Source organism: Bison bison, unplaced genomic scaffold (genome assembly GCF_000754665.1).
Source record: "Bison bison bison isolate TAMUID 2011002044 unplaced genomic scaffold, Bison_UMD1.0 scf7180017864183, whole genome shotgun sequence".
NCBI lineage: Eukaryota > Metazoa > Chordata > Mammalia > Artiodactyla > Bovidae > Bison > Bison bison.
Window position 1 is genome coordinate 3,680,035 of NW_011494755.1, and position 26,228 is coordinate 3,706,262.

General features: G+C 45.9%; 1 protein-coding gene across 1 annotated transcript in view; it reads left to right on the forward strand.

Annotated features, from left to right (window-relative positions):
• The window catches only part of ZNF462 (zinc finger protein 462), a 152,888-nt gene extending 146,749 nt beyond the window's left edge, over positions 1 to 6,139 (forward strand). Inside the window, 2 exon segments of the mRNA XM_010843617.1 lie at positions 3,839 to 3,962; positions 5,281 to 6,139. Of these exon segments, the coding sequence (XP_010841919.1) occupies positions 3,839 to 3,962; positions 5,281 to 5,488 (332 nt within the window). The 3' untranslated portion in view covers positions 5,489 to 6,139.
• Positions 6,140 to 26,228: the final 20,089 nt, after the last annotated feature.

Genomic DNA, 26,228 nt, shown 5'->3' on the forward strand with positions numbered 1-26,228 from the left:
GGTGTCTTTTGCTGGGGTTGGGGGGAGGGAGCCACAGAGGGCTTGAGCCTGAGGTCCGAACCCCTCCACATGTCCTTCTGCATGGCCCTCCTCTTAACCCCCTGGCTTACTGCTTTTGCTTTGTAAAGAGAGAGAGAGAGAGAAGGAGACCAGTGGCATTTGACTGTCTTTACAGGGGATAGTAGGCAAAGTTTTGAGGGACTTTTATACTGGTTTTCAACTTGCTGTGATCCCGTAATTATTTTCAAAATGAAATTTTTTGATGTTTAGTTGTAGACATACATTTACATGATCTAGAGTTGGTATTCTGTATTGTTCGACATAGAATATTGTGGAAAAACCAAGATACTACCTAAAGAATATAGATTGGGATATCTTACTGTAGTTATTGCAGACCTATCAAAAGCACATGGATAACCTAAACCTGAGAAATAAATATGTCATCCCATTGATGGGGAGAATGGTATTAGTGGCCATTGCGGAACACCATTATGGACCAAGCCCAGTGTCAGTGGGTTTTATTTAATCTTATATACAGTTAGAGGGCTCTGCAGTTGGTCTCTATGGATTTGGCTCCCAGTTCTGCTGCTTTTTAGTTATATGACTTTGGGTAAATTATTTTATTTCCTGCACATTCATCATCCTAATAATAACAACTTCCTAGGGTCACTTCCTTAGGGTCACGTAAATCTTAAATGAGATAGCACACAAACATTATTAGTCCAGTTCCTGGAACACAGTAACCACTTAATAATGATGATAAAACCCTGCAGTGTAGATGGCATTATTGACATTTTACAAGTAGGGAAATAAAAGCCCAGAATATTTAAGAGCGTGTTCAAAGTTAAAACAAAAACACTGGAGGTTGGGGTTAAGTCTTCTGGCTCCAAAGGCAAAGTGTCTTTACATGCTGTGCCACGTCCCCTACCCTTTATGGATGTTCTTCATTGATGGGAACCTGGCCCTGAATTCCATCAATTCAGTGGTCTTTGGGGCCTCATGGTAAGGCTTCCTTTTGTGGAATTGCTTGGGTTTTCTTGCTAGTCATTCTGCCAGCCTAGAAAGCTGACTTGGTGGTCATTTTCTTCCAAGGTTCTCCCTCTTCTTTTTCTTGATTCTTCCTGATTTCCACACCATGCCTCCATATTTTATCTCCGCTATAGTAGGAGACCACAGCTAAGTGATGATCCAGTTTGGCTTCTGAACCCCCATGCCTGTGGTCAGTGGATAGATAGAGCACCCACACCATATAGACTGATTGCCCTTGTAAAGTTACGACTTTTATTAGTAGGGGCACAGTGATCTATTTCTTACAACGGCTGTGATTCAAGAAGCATGGGTTTTAAATTTTCTCTTCCTTCTTTCTTAAAAAGCATTTCACAAATATGTCCTTAGCGATGAATTCTTTAACGTCGTCTGTGCATTGTTAACAGAGTTCTCTCAAAGAGGAAGCTTGTGGCAGAGGGCACACAGGCTCCTTGTCTTCACAGGGCTCTGTGCCCCACCATCCCTCCCCAGGAAATGAATTATTCCTCATTGGAGACCATGACTTTTTAATCTCTAGAACCAAGCATGCATGGTTTTACAGGATTTAAGCATCACAGAGGCAAGAAGCCCTGTTAGTCCTCCCCTCCCCTGTGCCACGTCCAAAATAATAGCATAGACGATGAGAAGAGAGGGCAGCTAGATGTGCACGGCGCCAGTCATGATTCCTTGACCGCCCAGCCCAGCCGCCCCCTCGCACGGGCACTGTGGCATCAGACCAGCTCAGTTTGCCTGTGAAGAACGTCATGGTGTCTGATCGCTTCTCCCTAGAAAGCGCAGCCTCCACATTCATGAGCCTTAACCTCATGGGGAGAAAAGACTTGGGGGTGGAGAAGCCTGTGTTCCTCTCTCAGAGGGCTGGGGATTTACATGAGTAACTTCCAGTCATGTTAATGGGGAAAACCTTCCCGTCCCCCTCGTTGATTTTTGAAAGAACAGCCTCCTTTGTCTCATCGCCTTGGAATCAATTTTCCACCATCTAGGTGTATTCTTGCCAACAAGAAGAAACGGCACACAGTAGCCTCGGGGTGTTTTTGCCAGACGTTCTGTCTTCCAGGAGTAGAGAGAGCGGGAGGTGGCGTTAGCACAGCTCTGGGGCTAATGGAAGCCATTTGATGTGTGACAGGTAATGATTGGCCTCCTCCTTTGAGGATGAAACAGCATGAGCCGTTGGAAAGAATAGATGGTTGGTTTCATGTTTCCTCAGGGTAAGCAAGTGAGTGTGCCAGGAGCAGGCCCCCTCGTTGGCAGCAGAGACCCTCGTCAGGCGCTCCATTCGGGGGGCTCATGTCCTTGGAGCTACCCCGTGCCCAGTGTGCCTTCCCAGCACGAGAATCCAGGAGAGGCCTGACCATGGCCACACGGCAGGTCCTGCCTCAGAAGGCAGCTCGGAGGGACTTTGAAAGGGAAGAAACCAGGCATGAAGAAATCAAATGCGCCCAAGCAATGTCCTCCCCACCCCCTCTCATTATGCAGTTGGGAGGAGTCAGGAAGGCATTCTGTTGATTTCTTGCCCAAGATAATCCCTGCTAAGGAATTAATGCGCAGAGCAGATGGTGCTGTCTCATTTCCAATGAAAAGAATCAAGGAAGATAGTCTGTGCAATTATTTTTAATGGCTTGTGTGGTGATCTTCTTAATTTGTGAGAAAATGTTTCATCTTTTGTTAGAACTGGCCCCATTCACAGTGCTTTTTGTGCTGCAGATGAAGGCAGCTCAGAGACACCTAGCCTGTTAACATCATCCTGAGGATTTTTTTTTATTAGATGGAGTATTTCAACCAGGAGACACCTTCCTGTAACACCTCGTGAGTCCAGGCACACGGTGATCAGAGGGGCAGAGATGAGCAGCGTTTGTCTGTGAGCCCTCACTCTCCGGCATGACTGCAGAGCCGTCTAGGTCCTGCTGTTTATTACCCATGTGAAGATCTGGCCCTCTCCGCTATAATGAAAGACATATGGGCTTGGGACCCAGGATAACACAAAGGCCATATAAGCTCTCGTCTTTGAGTTTGCCAGGAGGCGGGGCCTCCAAACAATGAGCCAGTCAGTCCCCATTTAGCAGGCCCCTCAGGGCCAAGGAGGAAGTAAAACGATAGTCACCACTTGATTACAACAGACCTGTCCAGAAAGGCGTCTGCACATCCCTGTGTTCAAGAATACACCGATGGAGGGCAGCTGGGCAGAACCCCTGACTAGCTGAGGACACGCTTTCACATCCCCGTCTCCCGCCGCGTTCCTGCTCGGTTCTCTGCTTTTGGGGCTCGTTTAGGGCTTGCAGCCACCCTGGGAGGTGTGGATTAAGATACCCATGGCAGAGGACCACAAGTGGTGAGCCCTCAGCTTTCCCTGGGCCGTGTGGACAGCTTGAGGCCTTCCTACAACATGACCTGGCCTTGGTGCTTTCAGGAGCCTGTGTTCTTGTTAGTGAGTGGAGAAAACCTGTGTTAAATAGAAAATGAATAGGTGCTGAACTGTGAGGCACCGAGACAGAGCACCACAGGAGAGAGAGAGCTGATAGAAGAAAATGCTCAGACGCCATTGGGATGAACGGAAGGGGTTCTTAAGGCAAGACAAATTCGGGTTATTGGTGACAGAAACAGTTGGGAGGTGGAGAAAGGTGGGGATGCCTAGGGCCTGGGAACAGTTCTCGAGAGTTTCAAGAAACAATCCTTTGGTGAAAGGCCAGCAGGAGAAAGAGTAAGGAATCTGGAAATGGGAGGAGGCTCCTAATGAATATTGACTTCTCTTCTGCCCCTCCAGCTCACAGGTAATACACCTGCTTTCTCCTCACAGATCTCTTGAGGTTTTCGGACCGTGGGGCTGCTATCAACACTGAGAAGCGTTTTCCGTGTGAATTTTGCGGACGGGCGTTTTCCCAGGGCTCTGAGTGGGAAAGGCACGTGCTGAGACACGGCATGTAAGTCCCGCGAAGGCCTTCGCTCATCGTGCGAGGTGGCGGTGGCTCCTGACAATACGTAGACCCCCGTGTGTCACACTTCCGGGTCCGGGAGGAGAGGCAGTTGGTCACGAACTGGGTTTCTCCCTTTCCGCTGGTTTTTAAAATGGTCACCCAGACACGAGTCACAGGAGGAGAGATCGTCTTTACGAATGACAGATCCCGCTCAAGCCCTCGTGTAGAGCGCTCTCTCCAGCCCGTGTCCCTTCAGCTTTCGTTAGCATGACGTTCTCTGTAGAGCGTGGACCGGGGTCCAGAGATCTGGCTTCTGTTCCTGCCTCTGTGATGACTCACTCCCCGAGTGGCCTTGAACCTTCCCACGCACCTCTTGGTGCCTTCAATGCTCTGCCTCGGGGACAGAGCCTGCTTCTGCCTGCCTCCCAGGTAGGTGGGGGCACACTGCAGAACACTCGTAAGACCCTGAACGTAGCACTGTCCCCCAGACAAGGCACTTCCAGGCCAGCAGATGCTGCAATAGCCTAGGAGTTGGTCCCTTAAGCAGAAAATGCCCAGAAATAGGTAGCATCTAGACTTCAGAGAATGTAACTAAGCTTCCCAGAATATAACTAGGATGAGACATGGGTCTCATCTCCAGGTTCTTGCTTTTTGTTCCTTTCTATGGGTCTTTCCGTTAACTCTTTAATACCCGAGTTGCGCTTTCAGTCCTGATAGGTATAGCAAATCTGCATTTTCTAGGTTCCTCTGATGGATCTGAGCATGACAGTTCTTGCTATGACCACTTATGACTTTGTTGTTCCCAGTATAGGAGGGAACCTAAGATCATTATGTTGCTCTAGAAGCAAAGAATGATGTAATCAAAACATAGTATAATGGATAGGGCTTCCCTGCTGGCTCAGATGTTAAAGAATCCTCCGTCTGCAATGCAGGAGACCCAGGTTTGATCCCTGGGTTGGGAAGATCCCCTGGAGAAGGAAATGGCAACCCACTCCAGTATTCTTGCCTGGAGAATCCCATGGACAGAGGAGCCTGGCAGGCTACAGTCCACAAGGTCGCAGAGAGTCAGACACGACTAAGCAACCAACGTTTTCACTTTCTTTTCATTTTTATAGATTCAGATTTTTAATAAGATAACCAGAAATATATGCGCTAAGTATAACAGGTAGCAGGGATAAATCACCCACAGTCCAGTCAATTTGTCTGTGGCACTTGTAAGACCCCCAAGACCTTTTTAGGGTCAGAGACATAAGGAGGTGAATTTTTTTTTAACTAGGAAAAAATACATGTACTCACCTGTCACTCCCCATGAATGTTTTCCCAGGGCATTGAATGACACCAAGCAGGTGAGCCGAGAAGAAATCCACCTGAAGGGCAACATGGAGGACAGTATTAAGATGCCCTCTATAGAGGAAAAGGAAGATGATGAAACAATCGGGATAGACTTTTCCTTAAAGAACGAACCAGTAGCCATCTGTGTCGTAGCTGCTGACAAATCTCTCCTGGAGAATGCAGAGGCCAAAAAAGAATAAGCGTTTGGTGAAATTCTTAATCACCCCTTACTTGAACCATGATGAAAAAGAAAAGTGGGAGGGCCGGCTTGGGCTGAGAAGGGGGGGACAGAAAAGAGAAGACAGAACAAAGCTGCTTTTTAGGACTGAACAATCTATTTTCAAAGCACTGGTACCTGTGTGAGTGAGTATGTAAATTAAAGTTATTTAAATGGTTGGAATATGTGGCTCCCTTTTCCATCACTACACCTTTCCTTCCGGATCTTCATTGTGGAAGTTTCGTTTGTTGCGGAAGCACCGGAAGCACCTCCCTTGCACACCTGTGCATCATGGTGGTCTTGGACAGTATGTGGAAACAGAAGCTCCGTGACAGTAGAAGACTTCTCTTAGGGGAACAACTTTTTGACGCACAACTTTTGGTGCGTTTTTCTAGTTTTAATACCTTAAGCTTTTTCAAGACCTAACTGCAGCCGCTTTGGGAAAAAACAAACAGAAAAAAAAACAAAAACAAAAAAAAACCCAGAAAACAAAAAAAAAACTGCTTTGCATAAAACAGTCACCTGTTTCCTAGTACCTCAAACTTAACCAAGGGAATTCTCTGCATTTGTCAGTACTACCTGTCGTCATTGTGGTTAAATGTAGAGAGAACTGCTGGGCAAGATGGTGAATGGAGAAAAAAAAAAAAAGAGTTTTAAAGAAAGGAACACAAATTGTGCTTAAAATCCCCACGTGGGTTTTATTTCTTAAAATACTGTGATTTTTTTAATTATTTTAGTAAAAAACAAGACAAAAAAAAAGAAACAGACTTTAATTATTAGATAAATGTTTGTGAATTGTCATCCTTTATTCCAGGTAAGCTGTTTATTAGCGTTCAACTATAATTTAGAATTTGGTAGATTTCATGTGAGCTAATTTTAAGGTGACTTTGGAGTTTTGTTTGCCACATGTTTATTTTCTATCAGTTTGAGTGTTACAAACACAGCACAATTCAGTTTTCATATAAATTGTTTTTTGTGTGTGTGTTGTTATTTTGTTTTGATTTGGGGGCAAGGGAGATTTAGTTTTTTGTGAATAGGAATGTTTTTATTTTAAACATGGAAATAACAAAGAAGTTAACGTTTTTTTAATTTAACTAAAGAACCAAACTTTTCGGCACCTCTATGCAGCTTGTGGGCCAGACGAGGAAGTCCTCTTCACCCTTTCGTTGCTGTCAAATTTACACATTATCTGTCTCACACAAATAATCTCTGTTAGGATGGGCTGGCTTTTGTGTGTGATTTCTAAATCTGTGTTCTGTTTTTGTTTGCATTGTGGGTTTTTTTTGGGGGGGGAGGGGATTCTCATTTATTTTTCAGGACAAGGGGATGTGTCAAATCCCATCCCTTTGGTGAGAGTGTTCAAGAAATACTTATATCCTACAAGGAGCCTGGAGAACTACTTTTTGTTTTTTTTTTAATCTAGCTGCCAGCTGCTCTGTTTCCCCATATTAGCTTTTTCAGGAGGGAGCAGCTTAGACGAAATCTAAGTCTACATTTATAATACGTTCTGATTGTGAACAAAGGGTTTCGTTCCAAAAAAGTAGAACTTTCCTTGAATCCTAGGTTTTAGAAGCCTGTGTGTGAGAGAGCTTGGATGTGTGTGTGGACATGTGTGTGTGTGCAAGTCCTTTGGTTTTCATGTTTCTTTTTGTTTTGTTTTTTTTAACTTGGAAGGGTTGGGGGAGGGGGGAGAAAGGGAAGGGAATTGCTGAGATGACAGTGTCCCACACAGCTTCAAATAAAATCCATGGAAAGAGATTGCATTTGTGGAATAAGTGCTTACTTGAAAAGCATGTTCTTCTTTTATTTTCTTGCTATTAAGAATTTTTATTTGTGGGTGTTTGTTTTAATTTAAGTTTTTTTTTTTTTAGGGATGGGGGCCATCATGTGGAAAACCAGAATGTGGGGAAAGTGTGAACTATCTAGACAAAGATTCATTTTGTGTCCATATTTGTTTTTAATTGGCCTCATTTCAAATGTGCTAAACAGTTCCATACCTGGATTGGGTGTTTGTAATGGTTACCAAAAAAGCAAAAAAAAAAAAAACAAAAAAAGGAAGAAAAAAGGAAATAAAAAAGGAAAAAAAGAAAATAATTGTGACATGCTTTTATCACTACTTTATTTTTCAAATAACATGTAAATATTGTAATCCATTGGATTTTGTTTTGCTAACCTGTTAATAAAAATATGGGACCATTATCCTTTTAACAAGGCTAGAATGTCATTTTTTTTTCTTTTTTCAAACATATACCTGATATTTTGTGGCCGCACATTTTGGATGCATTATTATAATTCTGTTGACTGTAATGACATAGAATTTACAACATGTTTTTTGTTTAATTTATACAGAGGACATTTTTTTTTCAGAGCTTGAGAGAAGAAAATAAATAGCAAAATGATAACCTATTGACTCCAATAATCAGTGTTTCCCAAAACTTGATAAAAGATAGGGAGATCCTGAGTTCTTGAAGCCAAGGGTTTAAAAAAAAAACAACAAAAAACACACAAGTAGGTTATTCAAGTTGTTTGCAACATACATTTTGTAATGAAATGTGAGAAATTAATAAAGAATTTTTTTCACATGTGTCTATGTGCATCTGTTGTAAATCATTTACAGATATGACTACACATATGAAATGTAGAAATTATATAGCATTGCTTTTTCAATACATGTGCATGAGAGCTATTTCAAACCATTGAATCTAAACCATTATGGAAAACAAAGGTGACTTTAAGGTGAGGTATGAGCTGGGATTTTAAAATGTTAACATTTCTGCATCAGATATTTATAACCAACTGGGGGAATTTTATGAAGGGAATATTTTCTGTCGAAAATGGGAATCAGGGACTTCCCTGGCAGTCTAGTGATAAAGACTCCAAGCTCCCAATGCAGGGGGCATGGGCGCATGGGTTTGATCCCTGACTGGGGAGCTAAGAACGCCCACAAACTGCACGGCGTGGCCAAAAAAAAAATGTGTGAATCAAAGTGGTGTATGAACCTTCAGAAGGAGAAAATGCCAGTGACTGAACATCATCTGGGGACCCTGAACCCATGAAAACGGTTATTTTCATCTAACTGCAAGTCACAACCATTGCCACAAACTATCTTGCTCTGCATCCCGCACCAGTAATTATCATCATTAACTTATTCTTTGAGCTACCCTGTTATAAATCAAAGGAAAAATTAATAGTCATGAAACCTAGAAGAGTAAATTAAAAACAGCACTGATTTCTAATCTCAAAGCTGTTGTACATGATCTGCCTTCATCAGTGTTAATGGCTTACATCCAGAGCCCACTGTAAACTTGATTTTCACCCTTTTTTATCATCTTCATAAAGATTTTAGGAGACTTACAAGAGTGCATAAAACCCAACTACAGAAAACAGGTAAATCAAGACCCACGGGGAAATGACTGAATAGCAAAACCATAGTAGAGAATTGGCAAAAATGCACTCAATGAGACCATACATATGCTATGTACTTGGCTCTGAGCTTCCTGGGAGGCATGGCATAAAAGGTTAATTCAAAAGCAGTTTTAGTAACTTATTATTGAATGTTCAAGAAATATTCAACCTTTTCTAGGATTTCCGGTAAAAAAGTTTCTTGTATGTGTTTTCCTACAGGAGAGAAAGTGATATAATGGACTTGTTCATTGTAAAACATAGCTATTCCTTTTGTGAAAGTGAAAGTCGCATCCGACCCTTTGTGACCCCACAGACGGTATAGTCCACAGAATTCTCCAGGCCAGAATACTGTGTAGCCTTTCCCTTCTCCAGGGGATCTTCCCAACCCAAGGATCAAACCCAGGTCTCCCACATTGCAGGCAAATTCTTTACCAGCTGAGCCACAAGGGAAGCTCAAGAATACTGGTGTGGGTAGTCTATCCCTTCTCCAGGGGATCTTACTGACCCAGGAATCAAACCGGGGTCTATTGCATTGCAGGTGGATTCTTTACCAACTGAGCTATGAGGGAAGCCCATTCGTGGCCTCCATCAAATATTTAATGAACATTGTTTTTATTAAGTTCATGTCTAATCCATACTCCCACTTGGTTTTATGTAGAGGGAACTGGAATATACTGAAAAATTAATCATGGCAGGGCCTGTAACAAGACAACTGCTTAGCTCCATAGAGTTAGTTAAGTTAGTTTTTAACACAAATTTCCAGTGAGGGTCAGTGGGAATGCCTTTCCATCTAGTGTCTCAGGAATTTCAAGCTCCTCCATCTGATGTTGCTACCATCTCAACCCATGAATCCTGGGAGTCATTGCTGAGAGCTTGGAGGTGGTCTCCCCACTCAAATGCCTCACCCAGGAAGTAGCACACACTTCCAGTCTTGCTTCCTGGGCTAGCCCTGGTCATACAACCAACCCCACCTACCCAAAGGGGCTAGAAAGTGTGCAATTTGTCTACCAACGTGCCCAGGAAAGACTCAAGCTGGCAACCTCTACAGTAATCAGGAACTTACGGAAGTGTTCCTTTGGAAACAGAAGGGAAGACAGATACCCTCTATTGAATAGGAAGCACAGAATGGGGACTTCCCTGGTTGTCCAGTGGCTAAGACCATGCTCCTAATGCAGGGGGCCCCTGGTCAAGGAACTAGATCCCACATGCTGCTAAAGTTTACATGCCATAACTAGGACCAAGGGTGGTCAAATATTTTTTTAAAAGAAGGAAAGCATGGGATGCTGGTCCAATCATCCATGCACTTCACCAGTATTTTTGAGCAAATGTTTGGTGCTAGCCACTGGGTAACAACAAACAAAACAGACGTGGCACTTATCTTCCAAGAGCTCACAGATGACGAGGACAGAGATGCAATGTGTGAGAAATGCCTACCACTGAAGGTGTCAGGACTCGCAGGACTGTTAGGCTCCTGTTGGGAAGGCTTTGCCCCTACCTCTGTGGCTGCTGGCAACTTGAGGGGAAAGATAGCCTTGACTGAATACGTTGTCTATATTCAAAAGCACACAATTTGGTTTAGGGAGGTATATGAGGAATTGGTTACTCAGTTGGCTCAGACAGTAAAGAATCTGCCTGCAATGCAGCAGACCCAGGTTTGAACCCGGGAAAGATCCCCTGGAGACGGGAATGGCAACCCACTCCAGTATTCTTGCCTGGAAAACCATGGAGTGGAGCCTGGTGGGCTACAGTCCATGGGGTCGCAGAGTCAGACATGACTGAGTGACTAAGCACGCATACATTTGGTGAGTCTTCATCCCTAGGCATAACAAAGATTCCTACAGGATATGCTGTTTCTTTGTAACTATCCAAATTTCAGGGCCAAAGGGTCTGATGGGGACAATACTAGATGATAGGGACTATATAAGATCCTTCAAAGTACTGTGCTTATCATTCCCTGGAAGTGTCAGTTTTTTCTCCAAACAGCCTGCCCAGCACATAGCCTTCCCTCTGCCTTCAGTATTGAACTTTTCTTTACTGGAAATTACCTATCCCTTTATGATTCAGCCTAAGTGTAACTTCTGATGTGAAGCTTTCCCTGAATTCCTTCAGGTCATGGACGGTCACCCTACTTATCACCTGTCCCCTGTCTTAATAAACATTTATTAGAGAGTCTTTGCCTTTCTTCCCCACCCCCAACTCTAACAAAAGTCTCAGAGACACATTGCTGTCAGATGCAGCTAGCCTTTTTAAATTCAAATATATTCCTGTTGATACCAAGTGTTAGCTCTCATCTGATTTGGCATCAATGTTACATTTTCCTTCAGAGCTTGAGATTGCTTTTTTAAATAAGTAAAAATATGCGGCTTGGTAGATGAAAAACGTCTTTGTCTGAAACTCTAGGCTCTAGGGGAGAAAGCGTCAAGAGAACCAACCCCAGCCCTCCCGCTCCTTAAGAGCTCACTTTGGCCATCCTCCTCCTGTCTTGTCCAGAGCTGAATAGAAAATGGATGGGGAGGTCTGCTGGGTCTGAAGGTTAGACAGCCGTGCTGGCCAGCTGGGGAATGGGGGAGCAGAAGCCAGAAGAACTGGCAGTGGTCGTGGTGGCTGCAGTGGGGATGTGTGGCTGTGGCAAGCTGGGTAGATGACTGTGTTGAGATGCGTATGGGCGGAAGCAAGCAGGCAAGAGTGAGGATGCGAGCTGTCGAGGGAGGTTGGAGGGAAGACTTCTTTCTGGAGTTCGAGTGATTGGGATGTGTTCATTACACTTGAGTTATGGCAGCTGCAGGGGAACTGTGAAGCAAGCTCATGATGAGATCCAGGACACAGTAGAGGAAACGACTTTGCAAAGAGGAGGGGCTCTTTCTATCCGTGGGAGGAGAAGGAAAAGGAAAGAGAATGTGCTATCTGCACATGCGGGTGGGAGGCGCAGGGGCCCCTGAGTTCAGAACCTAGAACCTAGGCTCGGAGGCGGAATACCGAAGCGGGGGGCGGGGGGTGCGTCCACAGAGAGGTTAGGATTTGGAGCTGTATTTGAGGACCAGATAGAAGAGAACTGAGACAGAAGGAAGCTGAACGGGACTAGAAACGTTCTCTGTATGATAGGGAAAAAGCTTACTCGGTGGATCCAGGGTCCTTAGAGGATCCATAGACCTTCTACAAGAACTTCCCTGAATACCTACCTCGCCGGCCCCCAAGTTGTTGCTGTTTACTCGCTCAGTCACGTCCAGCTCTTTGCTACCTCATGGACTGTAGCCCACCAGGCTCCTCTGTCCATGGGATTCTTAAGGCAAGAATAACGAAGTGGGTTGCCATTCCCTTCTCCAGGGGATCTCCCTGACCTGGGGATCGAACCTGCATCTCCTGCATTGTCAGGCGGATTCTTTACTACTGAGCCACTAGGGAGGCCCCCTGCCCCCAACACACACACACACACCCCCCTAAAGAAAGGAAAAGAAGAGAGAGAGAGAGAGAGAGTCAGCTCTTGGAATCAGAAGGGACACTTCCTTTCTCCGCCCACTTAATTATCTGGCTTTTTGAATTAGGAGTGGAAAGCAAACTTGCCTCGTTTCTATTCACAGTTTCCCTCTTGAGTTTGCTCCCATTAATGAAGCAGCTTAGTTTGGTTTAGCTAACTGCATGCATGACTTCCAAAAACCACATCACAATGCAGGAGGAATGCAGCCTCTAGCTACGCTACAGCGGCTTCACCACATTGTTTAAAGAGCGGAGCAGAGGCCGCGCCAGTGCCTCTGAAATCCATTTAAGACGTGTGAAAACATGAGATCGAAATGCTGACCTCTCCTTGAAGCTGAAAGAACCTATTCCAGGGGGCTGTTTGGAACACTGCAGCTGCAGGCCTGGGCCCATCCGAGACTCTGCAGGCCTCCAGCTCTCAGGGGCCTGTGTAGCCAGGAAGCCCTACCTCTGTGTTCTCTGCCTCCTGCAGGGCATCAGCCTGAAGGCTGCGGGGCACCTTGGAAGGGGAGATGCTGCTTAAGGAATGGTTGCGGAGGCCAGAAGAGGAGAGGGGTCATCAAAGAGCAAAGAGAAGAGGGAAACCTAATCTAACCGCTTGGGTCCAGGTCTGTGCCATCCGCTGCCTTTTCAGAGGCAGGTCAGGGAGGGGACTGTACCCAGATGGGCTTTTGGAGCTAATCCAGATGCCAAAATGTTTGAGGCATCCTGGGGCAGGAGGTTGGCCATAGAACTTGGAACTTGATTAACATGACTGAATTTTTATTCTGTGACATGAAAATGCACAGAATTCTGTCATGGAAAATAGTGGATAAATAGAGCACAGCTGGTTAAGAGTGGAGTCTCCTCTTCTCACCCCCATCCCCACTTCTTAGGCTGTCTACTGGTCCTCAAGCCCACCTGCCAATTTTGCCAGCAGGTCGAGTGTCATCTCTGTTTCACATACAAGGATATCAAGACCTCTACTGGGTTGGCCAAAAAATTCATTGAGGTTTCTCCATAAGATGGTACAGAAAAAAAACAGAATGAACTTTTTGGCTAAGCCGTGTTACCCTGAGTCCCCGGCTGATTTTTGCTCCATTGATTCAACTGTATTATGCTAATCATCATAAAGGCCACAACCTGAAGAGAACTTTTTCCATGTAATTGTCATCACATCGCCAAGTTCTCCTACTTGATGCCCCAGGCTTAACTCTTAAGCTTTGTCAAGACCTGAACCCAGGCCCTCTAATGCCTGACCCCCCTTCACCCCCAGGGTCCCTTGTTCACTCCTGTGTGAAGCCTACTGAACAAGTTTACTCCAGAAGACCCAACCTCAAGGATGAGCCCCTGATCAATCCCAATGCAGAACGGTTCACTGAGGAAAGCAGTTTCATACAAGAAGGGGTAAGAAAGACCAGTATGCCATAGTCAGCATGCAGACAGTTGTTGAGTCTGGAGTTCTACCCTCTCACATTTCTGCCCCAAAGACCGAATTGATCACCTTGACCTGAGCACTCCAGTCAGGAAAGAGATTATGAATCAATATATACACTGATTCCAAGAATGGATTCCTGGTGCTCAATGTCCAAGCTGCCTTATGGAAAGGAAGGGGATTACTAATAGCCAAAGGGCCCCCTGTAAGACACCAGGTGAAAATTCTAGAACTCTTAGAAGTGGTTCAGCTTCCAAAGGAGGTTGCAGTCATTCACTGCAGGGGTCACCAAAGGGGCCACACATCCCTTACAAGAGGTAAAACCCTGGTCAACAAGGCTGGTGAGGCAACAGCCCAAGAACAGCCAGGCTGGGACGTCCCTTGGGACTTGGCCCAGTGGCTAAGACTCCATGCTCCCAATGCAGGGGGCCCAGGTTCGATACTTGGTCAGGGAACTAGATCCCACATGGCTGCAACTAAGAGTTCACATGCTGCAGTTAAAGACTCCATATGCCACAATGAAAGAAAAAAAAGAATGCTATATACTGAAAATAAGACCCAGAGCTGCCAAATATATAAATAAATATATATATATATATATATATATATATATAAAGCAAGCTTTACAAGCTGCAGCTCTCAGACTCAACAGCCCACCCTCCCCAGTGATGCCATCTTACACCCTGAAGAACTCAAGCGGCCTAATCATGGGGATGGAAGAGGCCTCTCCGGGTGGCTGATAAAAGATAACAAGCTTCTCAGTCCCCAGGCCAAGTAATGGAAAACGATTCAGCACTTCCACGTATCCTCCCACTTAGGGCAGGACTCTCCCTACTCAAACTAGTTTACTAGTTTGCGTTCTGTGTAAGGGATTGTTCCAAACTTTAAAAAGTCACCAGGGCTTGCGAGCTTTGTTCCTACAGTGACTCAGGAAGCCACCCCATTCCTCCACCCCTAACTCAGCCCACACAAGACTGGGGAACCCATCCAGGGGAAGACTGGCAGATGGGCTTGACACAAGCACCCCCATGTAGCAGAGGGAGATGCCCACTGGTAACACCTACTAAACGGACATGAGTTTGAGCAAACTCTGGGCTATAGTGAAGGACGGGGAAGCCTGGTGTGCAGCAGTCCATGGGGTCACAAGGCTCAGACACGACTTAGCAACTGAACAGCAACAAATTTATAGCCAGCTTTACAGGGTGAAGAGAAGCTTTCCTTACTGGGAATGAAAAGGCAATAGAAGCATCCAAATTTCTGCTTAAAGAGAGAATTCTTTTTTTAATTAATTTATTTTAATGGAAGACTAATACAATACTGTGGTGGTTTTTGCCACACATTGACCTGAATCAGCCATGGGTGTACATGTGTCCCCCATCCTGAACCCCCTCCCACCTCCCTCCCCATCCCATCCCTCTGGGTTGTCCCAGTGCCCCAGCTGTGAGTGCCCTGTTTCATGGGACTGGTCATCTATTTCACATATGGTAATATACATGTTTCAATGTTATTCTCTCAAAGCATCCCACCCTCACCTTCTCCCATAGAGTCCAAAAGTCTGTTCTTTATATCTGTGTCTCTTTTGCTATCTAGCATATAGGGTCCTCATTACCATGTTTCTAAATTCCATACATATGTGTTAATATACTGTATTGATATTTTTCTTTCTGACTTACTTCACTCTGTATAATAGGCTCCAGTTTCATCCACCTCATTAGAACTGATTCAAATGCATTCTTTTTAATGGCTGAGTAATATTCCATCGTGTGTATGAACCACAACTTTCTTATCCATTCGTCTGCCGATGGACATCTAGGTTGCTTCCATGCCCTAGCTATTGTAAACAGTGCTGCGATGAACATTAGGGTACATATGTCTCTTTCAATTCTGGTTTCCTCAGTGTGTATGCCCAGCAGTGGGATTGCTGGGTCATATGGCAGTTCTATTTCCAGGTTTTTAAGGAATTTCCACACTGTTCTGCCATGAAATTAAAAGATGCTTACTCCTTGGAAGAAAAGTTATGACCAACCTAGACAGTATATTAAAAAGCAGAGACATTACTTTGCCAACGAAGGTCTGTCTAGTCAAGGATATGGTTTTGGCCGGTAGTCATGGATGTGAGAGTTGGACTATAAAGAGAGCTGAGAACCAAAGAATTGATGCTTTTGAACTGTCGTGTTGGATAAGACTCTTGAGAGTTCCTTGGACTGCAAGGAGATCCAACCAGTCCATCCTAAAGGAAATCAGTCCTGAATATTCATTGGAAGGACTGATGTTGAAGCTGAAACTCCAATACTTTGGCCACCTGATGTGAAGAGTTGACTCATTGGAAAACACCCTGATGCTGGGAAAGATTGAAGGCGGGAGGAGAAGGGGATGACAGAGGATGAGATGGTTGGATGGCATCACTAACTCAATGGGCATGAGTCCAAGTAAACTCCGGGAGTTGGTGATGGACAGGGAGGCCTGGTGTGCTGCAGTCCATGGGGTCACAAAGAGTCAGACACGACTGAGTGACTGAACTGAACTGACTCTGTTCTCCGTAGTAGCTGTACTAGTTTGCATTCCCACCAACAGTGTAAGAGGGTTCCCTTTTCTTCACACCCTCTCTAGCATTTATTGTTTGTAGGCTTTTTGAAAGCAGCCATTCTGACCAGCTTGAGATCATTGTGGTTTTTGTTTGCATTTCTCTGATAATGGCTGATGTTGAACATTTAAAGAGATAATTCTGAGATATGGATTACCAAATAACTTACAGGGTGATAATGGACCTTCCCTCACAGCCAAGCTCACCCAAGAGCTTTCCCCAGCTCTGGGTATTAACTACTGCCTCCACTCTTCCTGGAGGGCCCAGTCCCCAGGCATGTTAAAAGAAGCAAATCATGTTCGGAAAAGAACACTTGCTAGGTTGTGCCCAGAGACTTCAGAAAGCTGGGTCTCCCTCCTTCCTCTAGCCCTTCTAAGGGCCAGGATGACCCTAAAGGGGATTTTAAACTAAGCCCATCTAAAATGATTACAGGAGGTTTTTCTTGACTTCAGATCTCTGATAAGAAAACCCATAAAGTGGTCTCCCACATTGCTGCTGCTGCTGCTAAGTTGCTTCAGTCGTGTCCGACTCTGTGCCACCCCATAGATGGCAGCCCACCAGGCTCCCCCGTCCCTGCGATTCTCCAGGCAAGAACACTGGAGTGGGTTGCCAATTCCTTCTCCAATGCTTGAAAGTGAAAAGTGAAAGTGAAGTCGCTCAGTTGTTTCCACCTCGTAGCCTGAGCCAATTTCAAAGGGCCCTCAAAGAATACGGAAACAAAGCGCTGCCCACCCCCACGAAAGAAAAGGTCGAGGTCTCCATCCAGTCAGGGGTCTTTGCCCTACTAAAAGCTTGGAAGAACACATCCCCTGAGGACCAGCTACAACCAAAATGGAAAGGACATATCGAGTGTTACCAGGTATCCAACCACTGTTCATCTGTAGGGAATTACTAGTTGAGTGAGTGTGTGCGCATGCACAAAGTCACTTCAATTGTGCCTGAATCTTTGCAACCCCATGGACTATAGCCCACCAGGTCCTCTGTCCATGGGATTCTCCAGGCAAGAATACTGGAATGGATTGCCATGCCTTTCTCCAGGGGATCTTCCCAACCCAGGGATCAAACCTGCATCTCCTGTCTCCTGCATTGCAGTCAGATTCTTTACCCACTGAGCCAGCTGGGAAGCCCATCTGTCTAGACTAAAACCTGTATAAGTCCCAACAAGAACAAGAAGAGACCTATGGAAGTGGGAGCCCTGGGATACCTGTTCAGGGCCATAGATAAGTGACTTCATGTGACTATGATGGGTTGGCCTAGGCACCCTTGTGTTTCTGACTATCATGCTTTTATTCTGCCACTTTTCAGAACCCCTCCTCCTGGTAAACATCTTTGTTCTGGCTGGGTCTAAGAGAAAAAATACAGTAATATGATATCCAAAGTCATGATCCTTCTAGTTGGACTTCCAACAATCGTTGTAGCTCAAGGAGAATGGGAAAATAATGCTTCAGTAAACATAACTAAAGTAGTCATCTGGGGAGAAAAACTAGTTACTTGTTGGGTCTGCCACAAAAACCCTGGCTTACAACAATCATTACAGGTACAAATAGGTACACACAGAACCTCCTCCTCACCATACAATCATGAGGTACAACACCCCTGTTAGGCCCAATGTCTTGCCTAAATTTACTTCTTTTTAAAATGTGACTTATACCTTTTCTATTCATAAAGGCTAATTTTGTCATAGGGATTCCCTGGTGGTTCACAGTAAAGAGTCTGCCAGCAATGCAGGAGACCTGAGTTCTATCCCTGGGTTGGGAAGATCCCCTGGAGAAAGAAATGGCAACCCACTCCAGTATTCTTGCCTGGAAAATCCCAAGAATGGAGGAGACTGGTGGGCCACAGTCCAGATGACTTTTGTCATCCAGAAAATCAGTCATGCTTCCAATGCCACTGTAGCTCTAATGTTCTCTTGGCTACTGTGAGCCTCTTTGGAATAATCCCCTGGCCACCTGATGGTAATATCACCATAGTATTTTGGAACCTGGCATTCCCATCATTACCTCCATTCTGTATGTTTAGAATGAAATCCAGGTAGAGGGTGCCTACAGGACAGGGATGGAATGCACTAAAAACTGGGCGAAAAATTGCTGGGCCCTATGGAAACGGAGGATGAGATGGTTGGATAGCATCATGTCCAACTCAATGGACATGAGTTTGAGCAAACTCCAGGAGATGATGGACAGGGAAGCCTGGCGTGCTTCAGTCTATGGGGTCACAGAGAGTTGGACACAACTTAGCAACTGAACAGCAACACGAAAAGGCGGGTAAAAACCCTCTGAATTCACCATTTCATCTAAGCTGAGGGCATGGAATACTCCTGGACTTAAACTATTTTGCATATATTAATGAGCTCCTGTTCCTGCATTGCATTCTTAATTTGTTCCTTTCATGCGTCTGGACCGTTGCTTCCTTGTTAAATTCTTCTGTTCCCAGATCTCTTACTGCATCCTCAGAATGTGTCTGGATATGTGGCACTGCCTAGAACAACGGTCCAAAGACGAGTGCACCCCAGGGTCATATGGCCCCTATATAAATGCTTATCCTTCTGTGGATAATGTGTGGCCAGAGAGAGCCTGTCCATTAGAACATGTGGTACCATTCATGTTCACAGTATATAATAATGCTCAGGACCATCCCAGGAAGGCCGTCGGATTAGTGGCAGGAATAGGACTGGCAGGGGGCGTGGCAGCTCCATGCGGAGGCTTAGCCTACCACGGGGTAACCCTGGAAAATCTAACCAATACTTTAGAGAGCCCAGCCCTGACCACCGGAAATACCCTAGACAGACCTTCCACTTCTTTAACCTCACTGGCCAGTGTGATCACAGGCAATAGGTTGGCCTTGGATTACTTGCTGGCCTAGCAAAGTGGTATTTGTGCAGTCACAAACAAAAACTGATATAGTATACCTGTGTGAATAACTCGGGCTAAACTGAGAGGGACATCAAAAAGATTTATGGGTAGATGGCTATACCCTACAACCAGGGTTCAGACCCTAATGCCATCTGGTCCTCCATTAAGGTCGCCTCCCTGGCCTTACTTGGCTCCTGTCCTCCTCGGCCTAGATGTGGTCACGCTCCTCCTCCTCTTAGGAGTTAGACACGGCCTCAACTTCTCGGTAAAGCTGATGACCTCCGGGTGACAACAGTTCCGTGTCAATATGACAGCTGCGTAAGGGTTCTAGCCTATACCACCCTGCACTCAAAACAAGGAGCTGTCCTGCCCCTGGCACCCCTAGACCGGGCAGCCAGGGATTTTTACCCCCTGATAGGCAGTGTCCACTGGAGAAGGCGATGGCACCCCACTCCAGTACTCTTGCCTGGAAAATCCCATGGATGGAGGAGCCTGGTGGGCTCCAGTCCATGGGGTCGCTAAGAGTTGGACACGACTGAGCGACTTCACTTTCACTTTTCACTTTCATGCATTGGAGAAGGAAATGGCAACCCACTCCAGTGTTCTTGCCTGGAGAATCCCTGAGACGGGGAAGCTTGGTGGGCTGCCATCTATGAGGTCACACAGAGTCGGACATGACTGAAGCGACTTAGCAGCAGCAGGCAGTGTCTACACCCCTGCCTAGCCCTGAAGCAGCTACAGAAGATTAACCCATTGTCCCTCTGCTTCTCATGAGAGCATAGGAGTGAAATCTCTGAGGAAGCATGAAACAGGAGGAAAGGGACAAAATACAGCTGCAAGATCAGTGAAGAAGGGACACAGCTGTTGGGCTGTGATAAAAACTGGCTGGAACTGGCTGAAACCAAGGTGGTTTTGAGGATAGTCTAGTCATTGACCTTTAGCTCATTATGCCTTGATTATAATACACCATTTTACTCCCCCTTAGGCCATAGCAGTTCTGAGGTGGACCATAAAAGACCAGTGGGCAGTGGCCAATTCCTGGGAAATCCCCACCCTTCTCCTAAATAGAAAGAATATTCCTCCCATTTGTTAGTGTATGAAATTACTCAGCCCATCAAAACCAACAACTCCATGTCCTGGGGCCACTCTCACTTTCTGAGCCCGTCTGCATTCTGCCTATGAAACGTGTCTCTCTCTAAATAGACTTGCTTTCCCTTTCCTTTGTCTGCTCTTGAATTCTTTCCTGCATGAAGCCAAGGACCTCATCTGGCACCCAGTCCTAAGGACTCTGTGGGTCCCAGGACATGACATTCCCTTCCCTACAACCACCATATACTTGGTATAAGGATTAAATATACAAAGCACTTAGCACAGTGCCTCTCCATGATCTGTGCCCAACTCAAGTAATCCAACCTTCTCCTCATCACGGTGGTTCACTAATTGCTCAGAACCTTCATTTTCCTATCTGCAGAGAAGAGACCACACCTTGTTGCTCTTAGAATGGCCTCTGATAACAGCAGGAAAGAGAGAATGGGATGTGTTTGGCCCTTGGTAGGTCCTTGATAGATGGTCACTGAATTTCTACATCTACTGATCTTCTTCTTGCTGGGCCCTGCAAAAAGGGAAAGGAGTTGGCTTCTTCAAGTATACTGTGTAGTCACAGAAGAGATTTAGCTTCCAGTATGGGCTCTGGGGTCAAATAAATCTGGGTTTGAGTGCCAGGTCCTCTTCTTTGCCTTACAAGCTTAGACAGCTTTTTAGCCTTTCGATTCTTCATAAAATGGAGAATAGTATCTACTGTGAAAATGCAGTGAGATACGGCAGGTTGTGGACCAGAGGAGAGCCACAGAGTGTGAGATGCATGCTTCCTGGGGGAGGTGCTCTTTAGCTTCCTATGATGTTTGCATGCCTATGAGCACACCTGCCCACCACGCATGGGTATGTGTTAAGACGCTTCAGTTGTGTCTGACTCTTTGTGACCCTATGGACTGTAGCCTGCCAGGCTCCTCTGTCCATGGGGTTCTCCAGGTAAGCATACTGGAGTGGGTTGCCATATCCTTCTCCAGGGGGTCTTCCTGACCCAGGGATTGAACCCACGTCTTTTACATCTCCTGCATTGGCAGGCAGGTTCTTTACCACTAGCACCACTTGGAAAGTCTGCTCATCCTAAAAATGCTCAGTAAGTATCTGCCACCTGATTGCCTGATGCATGAGGCAGGAGAACTTTAGTATCAACTTCTGAGAGGAGGCGTGGTCCAAAGGGACCTCATGATTTCACCAGCAGCTCAGCTGGGTCAAGCTGGTGCTCATGTTCTCAAAGCCTTCATGTCAGAGGAGCAGGTGTCACCCTTGTTCAGTTCAGTTCAGTCGCTCAGTCGTGTCTGACTCTCTGCGACCCCATGAATCGCAGCATGCCAGGCCTCCCTGTCCATCACCAACTCCTGGAGTTCACTCAGACTCATGTCCATCAAGTCAGTGATGCCCATCCAGCCATCTCATCCTCTGTCATCCCCTTCTCCTCCTGCCCCCAATCCCTCCCAGCATCAGAGTCTTTTCCAATGAGTCAACTCTTCGCATGAGGTGGCCAAAGTACTAGAGTTTCAGCTTTAGCATCATTCCTTCCAAAGAACACCCAGGGCTGATCTCCTTTAGAATGGACTGGTCACCCTTGTAGATATCTTTTAATTTTTTAAGCATAATTCTTCTTGAGTCTTCTAGAAACAGAATCATTGCTCTGCAAAATGCTTCTCTGCAAGTGTTCAGAGGGCACTTTTAAAGTTTTACCCATTCACCCCCCTCAACACTCCCACCACAGCCAGAAAAAAGGCACCTTCCCCAGAACTCACACAATAGCTCATCATGGTTTGGTGGAAGCGATGTGAAGAGATGTCTGGTTTCTATTCATTACCCTAAAATCAGTTATTCAGTCTGGCCAGAGACAGAAATATAGTCACTGTCCTGGTTTAAACATAAGCAGTACAGGACTCTGGCTTATGGACCTGGTGAAGATGCTGGAAGATCCTGCCTAGCTTCTACAGCACACATGCAGAGCCCTTGGAAACAAAGGTTCCAGGTCATTAAAGAATTGAAAGCAACAGCAGTGATGATGATAATGATGTTAGTATCAATCGAATACAGACTACAGGAGAGGCACTGGGTTAAACACTTGCCATGGATAATTGTATTTAATCCTCATAACGTGTATACAATTACAGAAAGGGCTTCTCTCTCCTCACAGTTTACTAACCGAGTGCACACTCAGCTGTCTGGTCCTTAGTCTTTAGGGAACCAATAAGCATCAGCATTTGAGGGCAAAACATTTTCTACTCCATAGCCTGCTGGCTGGAACTTTTTGAAATTTTAATCTGAGCACATCTCAGGCTTACTGTATATCTCCTTTTTCTGGCAAATTCCCGCTCATCCTTCAGATCTGGGCCAATGTGCTATCTCCTTGGGAGGTGCTCTCCAGTCTTCAAGGTCAGGTGAGGTCCTCCATAGCCTTCAGAACTCACTGAGTTCATTGCACTAAAGACTCAGAATGCAAATGTCTGCTCACTGCGAGCTTCTCCCCCTCACCGACTGGCTGCATCCCCAATGCTTAGCATTGTGTCTGGAACAAAGGAGGTTGATTCAGTCAAGATGCTTTGTGCTGCAAGTAATAGCAAATCCCAACGCAAACTCCAATGGGTGTAAACATTGAGGAAACGTATCATTTCCCAAAATCAGAAGTCCAGGCACACTGTGGAAACAGGTGTAGTAGGACCAATGGCTCAATGACATCAGGCTCAGCTCTGATTCTTTCCTCTGACCACTGTTCATATCAGCTCCACCTGAAAGCTGGTTCCCCTTGAGTCACGGCACGACTTTCAGTGCCACACACTTCATTGTTCGCATGTAGAAGGGACACCTCTTCCCGAGCATAGTCTATAAGTTTCTTGTAATCTGATTGAGTCAATGGAGCTTGGCTCACACATACAGTCCTGGAGCCCTGCCAGGTCATCACCATCATCTGATTGTCTTAGGTTAATCATGATTTCCATCTGGAGCAGGGGTGGGGTGGGGGGAAAATCTGGGCTCAGTTAGGAAGGAGGAAAAGGAAGCTAGATGTTGGCTCTGCAACCAGCAGTACCCCTTCCATGAAAAAGTGAAAGTATTAGTCGATTAGTCATATCTGATCTTTATAACCCCATGGACTGTAGCCCACCAGGCTCCCCTATCAATGGGATTTTCCAGGCAATAATACTGGAGTGGGTTGCCATTTCCTTCTCTAGGAGATCTTCCCGACCCAGGGATTGAACCCTGGTCTCCTGCATTACAGGTAGATTCTTTACTGTCTGAGCCACCAGGTGCTAAATAATAATTTGGTGGGTGATATAATAAAAATTAGAGCATGGCCTGATGCTCCTAGGAGTTTTTCCAGTGCAGAACAAAGTCAGAGTGGCTGAGGCACTGGAATGTCCTTGGTTTGGGGAACCTTTTGCTGATCTAGGAACACCTGACTCTTGGCTCCTTTCCAGCCTGATGCTTCTACTCCTCAGCCATCCTCTTGCTCAGAGAGAATACTGGTGAACTTGTCCAGTTGCACAAAAGCATTAAGAGTTTAGCAGGCAGTAGCCACATCCCCCCATCGTAAGCCATTTCCTTAACTCTGGCAAGGTGCTTAGCAGACCTGCTGCTCTTATGACCCAACCTCTTCAGGCCTCATCAGTTTTCAAGAACCAGAAGTCTCTCTTTGGAGACAAAGAGTTACAGTCTTTCTTCCCCAGCCTGTGTACTATAGTCTACCCAATCCACTTCTCAGGAGAAGGTGGGGGCGGCTGGTAATAAGGGCCTTTGGGATCTGATGGGTCCCAACCCAGAATGGGATGACTGGATGATCACTTACCCTCTCTGAGCCCTTTTTCCCTTTCCTGTGTAATAGAGTCTTTATAAATAAAGCACCATCTCCCCTACCTTAAAGAATGAGCTTCTGCAAGCTGCCAGAGTAGGAGAATTTGTTTGTTTTGGGGGCCATGCCATGTGGCAGGATGCATCTTATTCCCTGGCCAGGGATTGAACCCATGCCCCCTACACTGGAAACATGGAGTCCTAACCACTGGACTACCAGGGAAGTCCCCAGAGTAGCAAAATCTGGATTTGAGGAAATTAAGACATTATACAGAATTGGGGGAAAGCAGGGGGCAACATCAGCAATAAGCCTATAAAAGGTCTCATGAATATATATTTAAAAGTTTTCCTAAAATAGTTTTAAAGGACAAAATGGCATGATATTTAACACATATTAAAACACGAATAACAAGTGCTATCCAATTAACTTCTATTTACCATCCTTTGCTTATAAGAGCATTTTCAACATCTGCCCCCACACCCTCACCGCTCCTCCCCACCACCACCTTACGTTTACAGGAAATGCTGGACCGTCAGACTGTAAGTAAGCAGATTAACAGGCGGTTGTTGGTTGGCTTGTTCTTGCTTTCAGGGCTCCATCCATATACTCATCATCTTTCTGTTGGTTTGCTCGGGTACTGTTTTCTCCCACTCCCCAGAGACCCAGGTTCCAGGCACTGCTGAGAACAAACCCTATGCACCATCCGTCTACACTGGGCCTGCTCCTCCCCTAGGGCTCCCAGTCTCAGGGAAGCACAACCACTTCCCCAGCCACCCAAGGAGAAATCTGGGCACTGGCCCTGACTTCCCCCCTCACCCAAGCTCCTCGGGCCCCGTCCGTCCACAGCACAGCACCCCTGAGTCCATCAGCCTCTGACCACACTCATTCCAGGCGCTATAGCTTAGCTTTCATTACTTATCATTACTTACCACTGCAATCTATCTGGCTTCCCCCAGGCCAACCTAGCTATGCAAGGCAGCCAGTAACGAGACAGATTGGACTCTGCCACTCCCTTTCTTCCAGCCTCTCAGGACTCTCTAGTTCCACCCTCCCAGGCCCCGGCCCCATAGACAGCAGTCAATAAAGAACACCCTGCAGTCCCCTAATTATTCCTCACACTCTGTGGATGCCCCATGCTTTTCTACATGCGGATCCAATTGCTTGAAACATTTCCCTCTACCCCAACCCATCTAACCTGTCTTTGCCCTTAAATACTCAGCTCAGATGGAACCACCCTGCCTCAGTTTTATAAAATGAGCGTAATAATAGGGCCTACCTCATAGGTGGTTGGAAGGAATCAATGAGTTCACCCGTATAAAGCAGTAAGAATTGTGCCTGGCAGTTAGATAAACAGTAGTTACTATTATCCTCTCCATACTCCCAAGATGTATGGACCATACTCCCAAGATGAGGTGCTTCCACACTGCCCCACACTTCCCTCATCACAACCCTCCCCATACAGGACTCAGGTGGAATCACTAGACTGCATTACTCGAGAGCCTGTGACGCATGCTAAGTCACTTCAGTCATGTCCGACTCTCTGCGACCCTATGGGCTACAGCCCACAAGACTCCTCTATCCATGGAATTCTCCTGACATGAATACTGGAGTGGGTTGCCATGCCCTCCTCCAGGGGATCTTCCCCACCCAGGGACTGAACCCTCGACTCTTAGGTCTCCTGCATTGGCAGGTAGGTTCTTTACCACTAGAGGCTGGGAAGTCTGCTGGAGAGCCTACCCAGGTCATATTTATCTCTGTGCTCAGAGTAGGGCCGGGAGCACTGAAGGGCTACAGTGAATGCTAGTTAAATGAATAAAGATTCATGTCAAGAAGCCTTTTACCACCACCTGGAAGTCATCCCAGGTGAGTCACAGAAATTTCCTCTTCTGGAACTTCCCTGACCATCCAGTGGTTAGGACTCCACACTTCTGCTGCAAGGGGCATGGGTTTGATCCCTGGTTGGGGAACCAAGATCTCGCATCTCCCCAGGCTTCTGACAAAACATCCTGAGATGTCTGGGCTTCTGCCCCAGCACTCCCTGACCAGAGACAACCCCATCAACCCATGATATTAGTAGCACGACAGGGTGACTCCTTTGCTTAAGAA